General features: G+C 40.3%; 1 protein-coding gene across 3 annotated transcripts in view; it reads right to left on the bottom strand.

Annotated features, from left to right (window-relative positions):
• Positions 1 to 12,668, bottom strand: part of IARS1 (isoleucyl-tRNA synthetase 1) — an 89,293-nt gene that overhangs the window by 26,875 nt on the left and 49,750 nt on the right. For all 3 annotated transcript variants that reach the window (XM_069028406.1, XM_069028403.1, XM_069028404.1), the window contains 5 exons: positions 10,993 to 11,066; positions 10,474 to 10,668; positions 6,314 to 6,400; positions 5,564 to 5,647; positions 2,105 to 2,252 (listed from right to left, as the gene is read on the bottom strand). In XM_069028406.1, the coding sequence (XP_068884507.1) occupies positions 2,105 to 2,252; positions 5,564 to 5,647; positions 6,314 to 6,400; positions 10,474 to 10,668; positions 10,993 to 11,066 (588 nt within the window). The remainder of the gene's footprint in view (positions 1 to 2,104; positions 2,253 to 5,563; positions 5,648 to 6,313; positions 6,401 to 10,473; positions 10,669 to 10,992; positions 11,067 to 12,668) is intronic.

Here is a 12,668-nt window from a genome sequence, read left to right on the forward strand (position 1 = left end):
TCATCACCTTGCTGGTTCTGCAGGGCAAGCAAAACCATGTCAGATTTACAAACAGTACTTAACAGCTGGTTTTAAAAGCCTTTAGACTTTCTCTTCCCTCAGAGTCCAGATGAAAAAATCTGTTTGGATTATTCAACCCAGAAACTATAGATCCACTTTCACAGTACAAAGGAGAAGATTCATAAGAAAGAAATGCAGAAGAGGAGCAATCCCAGCGTGAGGTCAGCAGTCATTAACCAACTACAATTAAAGGGGGAATTACAAGAAGCATTAAATCATTATTATACCTGATCCAGGACACTGGGATTTTGCTTTCTCTGCTGCAGGAAGCAGAATACAATGACAAAGTTGCTTAAACCTGTGCATGAAATCTAATTTAAGCTTTATCACCTCCAATAGCACATTCTTTTGCCTAATATGGTGCATAGGAAGGATTTCACTATTTAGAAAGAAAAAAATCCATCTGCTGAACTACCAAAACTATCTCCTTAAGCACCTGGATTTTCCACTGGGGTCTTCCATCCCCAGTTGAGCTGACATTGCAAGACTTAATGAGATCACAGCAAAAAGCTATAAATTTCACTTTAGACAATTCAAAGGTCACACAGGATTAACAAGTGCATTTTCGGGGCAACATCTAAGTTTGTCTGATGAATGCTGTCTAGGGATCCTAAAAAAAGACTTGTTAAATATTAGGATCTGGAGTTAGCAAACTTTCTTCCCCAAAGAGGTTGCTAAAAGAGGTAAAACCAATTGTTTAAGTCTGCTGTTTACTGTACTGATTTCTGCAGTCAGCTGCATTTATTGATTCAAATGGCAGCTCTCCACAGTGGCCAGGCTGCCACTGCAATTGCACATGTAGTACAAGGTTTGGACTTCTCATTTAGCTCCCACTCTCTCATGAAAGTCTGCACTAACCTGCTGTCATTCATTTCAGCTGAAAAATTAAAATTGGTTTCAATAGAAACTATACAATATACACATCAAATCTTTAATTTTAATGAAAAATTACTATAAGAAAGAAATTTTAATCCTTCTTTCACACTGAAAGTGTAGAAACTCCTGTCACTCATCCAGCATTTTCAGTAGACTTCAAATGTAATCTACAAGTCTAAAGCATTATTGCTTTTGTGATTTGCCTTTCTTTCCATTCCATTTCTGAATCTTTTTTCTAAGTTGCATTTAAATATCACTTTAAAAAAAATTACTGTCATGTTACAGAAGACAATCTTCTTGCTGTGGCTAATGTATTCAGGACTGAGTATTCCCAAGTTCAGCATTTTAATGCAGATTCATAATTAAAGTTCCAGTAAATCAGTTAGCTCAAGAAACTGTCACAGCAGCCACTACTGAAAATAACTTTCCTGACTGATCTGCTGTTCTGCTCATGTTCAAGCTGGGTGGTGCTTAGCACTGCTCTCAGTGCAGAGGAACTTGCAGCCCAAGTGACAGAAACTCCTGGACAGATCCTCCTGGACAGATCCTCCTGGGCTGGAGCCGTGCTGGCCACATCACACAGGGGAACAGCAAAGACAAAGCAGCAGCACTAAGGCAGGATCAGTGGGATCTGCTGCCTCCAGCTGCTCTGGAAACACCGACAGGAAAATTCACCCAGGCTTAGCAGGGACATCTCAGAGGGATCCCCTCCAGCACACATGGCTTGAACTGCTGTTCCCAGGGGGTGATGAGCAGCAGGTTCTCAGTGTGTCCTGACCCCACAAACACCACGTCTGGACCTCCAATTTCACAAGTCTGAATGCAGTAGCATCCCACTGATGTGAAATAAAAGGGACTCAAGAGCACTCTGAGAAAGGAGAGCTGTCATGTCTTGGCAGTCCTCCACCTTCCTCTCCTCCTTTCCATTTAATAAGCTTGGCCAAGAAGAGAAAGATGCAGGTGATTACAGCTTCATAAAGCATGGTAGAAACAGTAAATAACAAATTAAGAGGAAGTATAATATACAACCTGATCTAACTTAGATCAAGGAGGTGAAGATCAGATGACCTCCAGAGTCCAGACATCCCTCCCAATCTCAATTTCCCTACAATGTTGACTCCTGCAGAAGCAGAAAATCCCTTGCATTCAGCCCCCCCAAGATCTGTACCTTGTGCTGCAGGATCTGCACGTTCTGCACCAGGAAGCGATAGGCATTGTACCAGGGCAGGAACACATCCTTCAGGATATCCCTCACTCCCTCCTCCTTAAACCTCAGGTTTTCTGCTCTTACCACGGGAGAATTGATCAGGTACAACCTGCAAAATAAGATCACAGCACTTCAAAGCTTAAAACTGCACATACTGATAAGAGTTTCACACTAAAAACCCCAAAGATGACTGTATTGTAGGCATGTAACAAACTGAGCATAAAACCATTTACTAGTTACTGCTACAGGAGTTTTTCTAAGATGCTGCATACAGAATTTGAATTTAAACTTTTGGTTTTTACTCTAGAAGTTAACTGAAGTGCTAAAACATGCTCAGATGCCATCACAGTATCAAACAAGCAGAGACTGCAAGGAATTAGCACTCATCTTTAGGATGGCACCTATTGTTTTGGCAATATTTTGAATTCCTTAACCCCAACTCAGTCTCTTTCTACTCAATCTAGTTCATTTCTTCAGTTATGAAAAGCTTTGACAGAACTAAGGAGCAAAACAAAACAGGCAAACCCAGAGAAAAGAGCAGAAATTAACATTTTCAAGAAAGACAGCCCCAAAAGGGGACAAAGGATTGTAGGACCTCCTACAGCACAAATGTCCCTCAGCTCCAGAGACAGCTCTGAGGGGATAAAGCAGAGGATCCAGGTGACACCAGCTACTTACACAAGGGACAGAAGTGTCCCTCAGCTTCTTTGCTGTCTCTGAGTTCACAAAAAATCATCTTTATACTTCATCCCACCTTCTTCCCCAAATAAACATTCTGTCTTCAGAAATAAACTGGAATCTATCAAGTTAACTCAAAGAGAAACAAGGCCTTACTCAGGTATCAAAAAAACTTGAATCTAAATTTGATTTAGAAACACTTCATTTAATTTTCCAAATAAGAAAACCAAACCAAACATTTTTTCATTTTAAAGACTGTGGCATTTTTCAATCCAAATTTATTAACCCATTTTCTCACATTTTTAAACTTTTAAAATCATGATTCTAAACTAACCTAACTTTAGAGGAACTTCCTTTAGGAGGCTTTAAAATCTTAATGGGGTTTGACACAGCACATCCAAGAATACCAGACCATAAATTCTTCAGGAGAGAGGGCTTCTTGCATTAAAACTAATAGATAAAAATAGAGCTGCCAGAATAAACAGACAGTAATGCAGCACAGAAATGGGCTTTTTCAGTACTGAATTCAAAAAAAAAGAAAAACAATTTTCAAACACAGATTCATAAAATGGCTTGGGTGGGAATGGACCCTTGAAGATCACCCAAGTGAATTTGTACCTGAATTCCAATTATAAATTTACAGAAGTACAGAACAATTCATGGCAGTGAACTAGGAAGTCCTTAAATGAAACTAGAATTTAAGTCTATCCTTAAGCCACACCTTCCTTCTATCACAGTTATTTATGTGCCACAGTTTTGGTGGTGCAGTGGTATTTTTAGTTTGTTGTGGTTTTTGTTTGTTTGTTTTAATAAAGCAGCCCTCTGCTGCCTTACAATATGTAAATGTTAAAAAAGAGCAATTTCCTCAGTTACTCCAGTGCAAAGACACATTTGTTCTATGGAAAGAGAAATAAGGCACACAACAAAACAAGAGTTCCATCAGTTTAGTTACAGCCATTCAGTTACCCACTGGGCAGAAAATAAAACCTGCCTCAAATCAAGGCAGAGTTATAAAGTTTGCTAACAATGTATGAGAAAAAATAATCTCCTCTTCACCCCCTGAACCAGCAGATTGCTGCATTATTTCTTCTGCATGTTAAGACCAGTTTGAGAGGAGGATGTAACTCCCCACTTCTAACAGCAATCCTTACCCCAGGACAGAGGAAAGCAAAGGCCTGGAAATACCATGACCAGCAAATTCCTTCTGACATAGCTCAGCTTGGACAGGTCTCCAGCCCAGGTCTCAGCAATACTGAAATGGAACTGGTTTGGCTCTTCTTGCAGATTTCGCTCAGGATTCAAATTTCATTAAGTCTGAAGTTGGGCTGTTAAATTTACTGTGCTGCTATTCTGCTGTTTGCCCTTTCTACTCAATTCCATATTCATTTCACCAACTTATAGCTGTATTTTCCGCTGATCTATTTATCAAGCTACTGCTGAAAATACTTCAAAGCTGGAGTTAAAATATACATATATATTTGTGTACTGCAAAAGCTAAAGTAACTCTGCAGGGAAACAGTGCCAAGGAAAAAACCTCAGTTGTAGCTTTTGCTATTAACAGGGAACATCAAGCGCCTCAGAAAAAGCAGAGAACTGAATTGCAGAGCTCCTTCCAGAAATGAGCCCAGGCTGCAATGCTTTTTACTCTCTGTGTGGGTGTAGGTATAAATAAATGTGACATTAAAGAATGAGTACACTGGAAGAAAAATGAATTAGCTTCTTAGAAATTAAAAAAAAAAAGACATGAATAATGGAAGTGTAACTTCTGGTGTTTGAGATTTTTTTGGTTTGTTTATAAAAAAGGGAGGGGTCTTTTTTTCAACAGAAACATCACCGGTGATTTAAAAATCTCCAGTATGAGTAACTCCAACCCTTTTCACTCATATTATGCAGCCACCAACTCACTGCTACCCTGCTAACACACCTTGTTTATTTGTAAAGAGCAACCTTGATTAAACTTAAGAACTCTACCCAACATGTACTAGATCCTTTAAATGCTAAAGCTTGAAACAATTAGGAACTTTACATTGATTTTTTTTTAAATTATCTAGAAGCAACAACCATCTTCCCCAAACAAACATTCAGCTTTCATTCAGCCCATCAGTTCTGGGTGTAGCTGTAACACACGATGTGTGGCAGTGGAAGGTTTTCTTATATACACAAGAATTACAGGGCTCTAGAGAAATGCCCAAGTAGTGCATTCCTGCAGTGATTAAAATGTCTTTATTGTACCTTTACCTCAAGGTACCAGTTGATGCACGTAGTCAGTGCACCAAGGCAGGGCACCAAGTGACTGTGTAATTACTTTATATGTTCCTGTAATTTTAATGAACCACTTGAACTGTGTTTAATCTCTGTTTGACCAGGACAATTTATCTACACACATTAGGCTGCTCCACTTCTGCTCTTCTGGTGCTACTACTACTAGGTGCAAATTACATACTTACATCAACAAAAACAAAGCACCTTCTCTCTACAAAATGTATAGTGCAAACAGCAAACAAATGTTTTGTGCATTATGCAGAGACCCTTCTCTAAGACAAGAATTTAACAGTCACCTTGTAGTATTGTTATCAAATATTTTATTCACACTACTTGGCTGCCACTGCGGTCTAGAAGCTTCTAAAATTAACTTTCTTCCTGCTGCTAATTGTCAAACCCCAACAAGCAGCCTCTTGGTATGGATCTGCCATGAGCAGGGAGCCAACACACCCCACTGACCATCCACCAAAGGAATCCCACCTGAGTGCATCAGCTCCATAACTGTTTATAACGTGCATCGGATCAGGGTAATTCTTCTTCCTTTTGCTCATTTTTTGGCCATCACTAGAAAATACCAGAACATAGGCATCAATTCCCAGAACTCTTGTAAAACATGGATAAAGAAAGAAGGCCCTTCAAATCCAGCTCAATTTTTCTCTCCTAGTATGTTCCTTGTGGCACAGACATAATTATATATATCTATATATTGGCACATCATTTCTGTAGGGTTGTTGAGCCCACAGAATAAACTGAGAAAAACCAAAACCCAACCCAAGAGGCTCCCAAGTTTCAAATCTAAGCAGGAAATCTGTCCTTCCTACCAAAGCTGAGGGAACATGCACTTGTTTTGAATCAATCCCTCCAGCCCACTGGCAAAGCTTCATTTGAAAAAAAAGGGAAACAAATATAATTAACTTAAAATTACATCTAAAGCTACATTTATCATCCCTTTTGCTCTGCATAGCAGGTATAATTTCTTTCCTATTCTTGTTGTTAATTTTCTCTCTCAAGGCAGGACTAATCCTGCTGGAAAGAACCCAGTGCAGCAGGCAGCTGGGATGTGTAAGCCTCTCACTCTCAGGTGCCTCTTATCTCCTGCAGCACTGATATCACCCTGGCAAGTCTTAACAGCTCCCAAGTTCATTTCACATTCCATTTACAACTTGCAGGACTTATCTGAAACATTCTTTGACTAAAAACCTGCTCAGAAAAGAGCTGATTGACACCAACCTGGCAAGGACAAGGCCATTCACAATGACATTCTTGAAAGCAGGCCTCCCAAAAAGAGCAGTGGACAGCACCAGCAAAGTGTAGAACCTGAAACAAGAGACAACATAAATGTGACTTTATAAATACACCAAGCTAAAGCCTGCATGTCTTCATTAAAAAATTAATGTTTCATTATGGTGCTTTCCTCCAGCAAAGATAAATTTTAAGTCTGGGGAACATTTATGTGGCAAAAAGTCAGAAGACGAGCTTATTGAAAGTAGATCTTCCTATTTGCAGCATTATCAGGCTGTTTGCTCAGCTGGGATCTACTACTCTAGGAAGGCAGAAAAATTCTAACAGGAAGCATTAGGAAGATCATGAGGAAGAAAATTGCAGCATTTTTCCTCTTTAGTACAAAAATGGGAATTCTGCTCCTAAACAAGTTTCCTACTTGCTCACTGCAAACCTGTGAGCAGGGGATAGGTCAGGACCAAACATGGCCCACAGGACCAGCACACCTGTGTGTGTGTGTGTGTTAACTGTGTATTCTTCAGCCTGACAGGCAATGGAACACAGTATAAAAGTACAAAGGCAAGTTATCAAAAAGGGAAGGAGACTCCTTCCAGTCCAGCCAAAGGTTTGATCAGAAGGAGGTTGTGGGTACCTGCTTAAATCAGCCACACCAGGAAACAAGAGAATGTTCCCACAACAAAGGGCAGCAGCAGTTCCTCTCCCCATTCTATTTGATGTGTTACAACCACTCTATAAACTGAGACACTTTGGAAATCAGTGCTGGAGCAAGCACAGGCACCTGTTGTTCACAAGGCTGATATATGATTGTATCTGGGAAATTAAGTGGAAGTGCAGGATGATGTGATAATTTCACACTCAGGAGCCAAAGCCATCACCAAAGGAGGGATGTGTGAGCTGCTGGAACTGCACTGTTGGTAATTACTTTTAAGAAGGTAACTGGAGGGTGGCCACAGCTCTCCTGGTTCAAAGCAGGCATCACACTGACAACTACTTAGCAACCTTCAAAGAGAAGGTGATTATAAAAAAGCTGTAACAAGGCACAGGAGGTTATGTCTCAGAACTACGTACTTGCATGAAGATTTAGTGGAGAAACGCTCCAGTGGGGGGGGGAGGGAGGAAATCCATCTGTATGTTCCAAAGTTGTTTTTATCAAAAAGCAGCCTATAATTGCAAAAGCATTATTCTGACACTTGAGGGTCCTCTGCAGAGGTTGTGTGTGCATTTATTCAGTGACTTCCATGACAACTCTGATGCTTATCTCAGACAGGCCCTTAACTCTCAAAATCACCTCAACTCACACTGCAGGATACAAATTCTCTTTATTAAACTGCAGTCTAATTTCATGAATTCTAACCAATACTGCTCCACCTGCACACAAACTTTTGCACTCAAAATCCTTGTTTTGATCTTTAACTTCCTTAAGAAAACCCCTAAACACAAATATCTGAGTATTTACTCAGATGAGTGACACCTCAAGCCTATAGGGCTGGCAGTTCATTACAAACACAGCAGTTCTTCCTTAGTACTTACTAAAAAGTTACTCATTGACAAACTCCCAGGACTTTCTGCAAACTGGTCACAAATTCTCATATTAGAGCACCCAAATTTGCAGGTAAAAAGCACAAAGCAGAACCAACTAGGAGGGATTTCAATATTCTTTAGGCAATATTGAAAAATGTTTCCTAATTCCCTGTACTAGGAAAATTGTACAGGCAGACTGTGGGCACTGAAAAAATGCATCCAAGGATACATCACAGATTTTATGTTCAAATTGTCAAACCCAAAGAGCCTCAGCGTGAGGTGCCTTAGTTGATGACAGCTACAAGACTGTCTCTGAGAACCTGTGATCCACATATTCTGATGGAACTCTTCTGATTCTTCCTCAGGTTGTGCTTTCAAAACTCACCTCATTCACTCTGAATATTTTAAAGGAGTGTCTTTCTGCACCTTATTTTAGAAATATCTTGTCTACAGACACACTTGGTTCCTGGAAACTTCCTCTATTTCTCTGCTGCTTTACCTTCTGTTCACCAAATCTCAGTCTGTTTCTAGGTGTGTCCTTGCAGATAAACAGCTGTCAGTCAAACAACAGTAAAAGAGCCGTAACAGGGACAGAAGTTCACTCCTTTGCTCTACTTTCCACTTAGGAGAAAACAGGGAGGGAATCTTTTCTCCCTTTTTTCTTGAACAGCTGTGGGTAAATTCATGATCCTGTGGTTCATACCAAAACCCTCCAGCTGTGAATTCCCTGTGGGCCACCACATTCTGACCACAGCCATAAATCTTGCTGCATTTCCCTCTACAGAGACAGAGCCTTTCCTACCACTCTGCCTGGACTGCCAGTCTTGCAACCCAGCTACTCTAAGGTTTTGTCCTGTGGCTTTAACAAACATAATTCAGCTGGTTCTCTCTCCATGCAGAAAGTCATCAAAAATACCTCTTTCCTGGACAATCACTTTTGTTACATTAATTTTCCCCTTTTCTCTCTTGATTTTTTCTCCTCTGTGGAGTGAACCAGAAGCCACCAGACCTCCACCTTGTAAGCCTTTCCCCACCTCCAAGTCCTCACTTCACAGCAGCTGCAGTCTCTGACCTGACACAAAACCAATCCCCATTCTCAATCTTCACACTTCATAGAGGATGTGCCAAATACAAATCACATCCTGTGCTCTCAACACTTCAGAACTCCCCTGCTTGTTGTTCTCTTAGACCTCACACCTTAATTCCTTCTGTCTCTCACAAATCAGAAGTGCTCTACTCCAAATCACCCAACACTTGCTGCTAGCAAAGCCCTGGCTCATTAACAGCCAGAAGCACCTGGGAAAGGTGGGAGCAGCAGGAATTGAGGCAGCTGTTTTGATTTCCCACCACAGACAGGTGAAACACACCTGGCTCTGGGTAAGACTCCCAGGAACTCTTATGGTGATATTTAGAGCAAAAAGGAATCTACCCCAGACTGCAAAAGGGAAGTCTCCTCTTGCACCCTGACTATGGCACACAAGTCTGAGGGCTCACACCAAATGTTTTTATCCTGAGTTCTTCCATTAAAAAAGAAAAAAAAAAAAAAGCACTATTTTCTAATTTTTTTCCAGATAATAAAGAGGAAAAATTAAGTTTTTATTCCTCCTTTTGCTACCCAGCAGTATCTGATTGTATACTGAGGTAGTAGCTAATTTTTCGCAACACAATTAAGGGGTTGAAAAGTGAAGACATTTCACTGCAATCATAAATTTAGTTGTATTTGGCATCCTGCCTGCTCTGGTTTCTTGGTTTGTTGGGGGAGTAGAGGAGTGGGCAAAGGGAAGTGCCAGCTGTACTCCAGAGGAATTCATTTAGCTCTAATACCTCAAGTTACTGGATGGAAAAGTTCTGCTTGGACACAGCGAAACTCACTAATCCAGAAAACACAAGAATTCATCTTAATCTGTCCATTTTCACAGTCAACCTCAAACTTCAAACATGGACTAAATACTCTGCAATGCTAAAACTACAACTGTATGTAGGCATACAAGTATGTATGAGAACATTAACCACAGAAAACCAGAGAAAAATTTTCACCAGTGATGGAAAAGTATTTATCCAGAGTGAAAGAAGCAGATGAAGTTTACAGCTAAGAAATGTGAATTTTTTTTTGGTAAGCTGTAAGTTGTTAACAACGTAACGTCTGACTTAATTTTTTTCTGCACTCCTGTAAACCCAAAATTCAGATTTAGTCTTGGGATAAAAATTACCAGGCTATACATTGGCTTGAAATCCTCAAAACGCTGACTTCCATTTCAACTGGTCCAATTGCAGCTCTGTCTCTAGAAGATAACTCAAGTTCTGTGATAATTCAGCTGATTTTTCCATACCAGGCCAAAGATGTGCCCTGTTACCTAATGATGTTTTCCACAAGAGCTGGGAAGATTTCTTGCTAACACTGTATTTCTACAACTTTTTTGTCACCAAGCTTTAGACTACCTCGTGTTTTAATTTAAAAAACTAATTATACACTTACCTGCACAGCATTAAATATATAAAAGTACTGAAGTAAATACATTAACTATTACAAAACGCTGTTAAATAAGTATATCAATTATGAAAGTATATTTAAGCATTGAAATGTTAGACACAGGGCAATAACCTCACATAAAGTGGCAGAAAATTACCATCCTCGTGTCTGGTCGATGCCCTCAGCGATGAAGTCAGCAGGGAAAGCATCCTCGAGCTCCCTTTTGTTCTCAAAGGGGTAGTGCACCTGGGCATAGGGCATGCTGCCACTCTCAAACCAGCAGTCAAACACCTCGGGCACGCGGCGCAGGGAGCCCTTCCCACAGCGCGACGGGATGCTCAGCTGGTCAATGCTGTGGGGACAAAACCACCCAGGAACCCCACACAAAACCAACAGTTAGGAAAGGTTAATGTTATGCTGGTAGATTAGGATGACAGCAGTTTTGGCTTTTGTTTTAATGACTCTTCAAAAAGTTCAGCATTTCCTTTGACAATCTCTGTAATTTTTATATTAAGAGTGTTCAAGACAGAAAAAAATGGAATTTGTATGTCTTAATCACAAGGCCTGTTACAACTTTTCTATTTTCCCTAAATCTGTTTGGGGAAAAAAAAAACCACAATTTTTTTTAATGTCTGCTCATCTATTTCTAATACCCAGTGAAGGGTCTCTGACCCACCTTTCTCGATGGAGATCCGTGACTTTCACTCCAGACAGCTCTTCCAGTTCTGCCACTGAACCAACACAAACCACCTGTATAAGAAATTCAGGAAATTTAGCCAGTTATTTGCACACAGTAGCAATTTTTTTTCTAACATCAGATAGAAGACTTATAGGTCAGTCAGAATCTGCAGTAGTAGCTGACAGAGCTGAAAAAACAATAAAAATTTTGTGCAAGGATTTCCTTCCTAAATCTAACACAGCACTAAATGATGTTAGAGACCACTGCCCTGATTTAATACAACTCATGTTACAAGAACTGGAGACTTGGAAGCAGCAGCATCTTGGCAGGTTACCAAAAAATGTGGGATTTTGGGGGTGGGGGGGCTTCTTCAAACAAGCCACAACCAACAACCCCTGAAAATTCAGTGACTGACTTTTATACAAATAGGAGTTTCAGATCCCAGTCTCCTCCCCTAAAGTAAGCAGCTCATTATCCGTAAGTGCTCCATCCCAGGTACATGAAACTGTACATATTAAAGGCTTTTTATTTAAAGTGAAGAAAGTGTCACAGCTATCAAAGGGGTTGCTAAGAAAGACTTTTCTCGGTTTTGTTACATCAAACTCTTAAGAAAAACACAAATTTCCACACCAGACTGGCACTGACATCATGAAACAATGATTCTGAAAAACTCCATGAGAGAAGCAGAAAAGCAAAGCTTTCTCTGCTTTAGGTTTTAGTCAAGTTGAGCCCTCCCACAGCCCTGTGGCCTCTCTCATCTGCCAGGACTCAGGAGCCACAAGCTGCAGGACAGGCCTGGATTTTGGAGATGCTGTCCCACATGCCATCAGCCCCATTTAGAAGTGCCATGGAAAAACCCCAGGGTTTGACAGATCTGACAGGGAAGGAGTTAAATGTAGCACCATAATGAAGCTGTAAATAGGCCAGACGTTTTTCATATGAAATAACTTTCTAAGTTGCTCTCAAGATACAAAAAATCAGAGCAGTGCTCAATTCCTATAGCTAGTCTTAAACATATGCATATGTATACACATGGAGATTGTGACTAACTAAAAGGTTTTGGTGCATTTAATTCCAAAAAACTGTCATGAATTACAGAGAAGACAGAAACTCAGTCTGATTTGGGTTTTAAGACATGATTTTCCCAGTCTGATTCAAGTGCTGATCTGCACTGCTAATCACCATCTTCTACCGTTAAAGTACTTTGGAAATGAGAATTTTCATTACTTATCTGTCTTTTTTTTCAGTAAGGAAGTGAGGCAGGACAATGATTCCACCAGCCAGGTACAACAGCCTGCAGAATGCACACAAACTACACTGGGAGACTGATCCCAGGTAAAAATACATCTTCATCAACAAACTATTTTTAACTGAGATCTATTCTTCATTCGTGTGGCCCCATAAGCAAACACACAGGCCCAAGTGAGCAGCAGCAGGTGCTTAGTTCAGCACTGCTGGAGGAAGAAAAGGTATTAATAGAGAAATGGGTAAAAAATGCCCTTGGATACACCAGTTACTTTACCTTCAGTAACCTTTACATCTGAATACACTTTGACACTAAGCTCTGGTAGAAAAGCTGCTCATTATTTGGTGCTTTTTGAACAAGTACTTCAATGCTGAAGTAAAATCCTGAATATTGATGCAGAACTGCACCCAGAAGTCACTCATGGAAG

The sequence above is a fragment of the Aphelocoma coerulescens genome, chromosome 12 (assembly GCF_041296385.1).
Source record: "Aphelocoma coerulescens isolate FSJ_1873_10779 chromosome 12, UR_Acoe_1.0, whole genome shotgun sequence".
Lineage (NCBI taxonomy): Eukaryota > Metazoa > Chordata > Aves > Passeriformes > Corvidae > Aphelocoma > Aphelocoma coerulescens.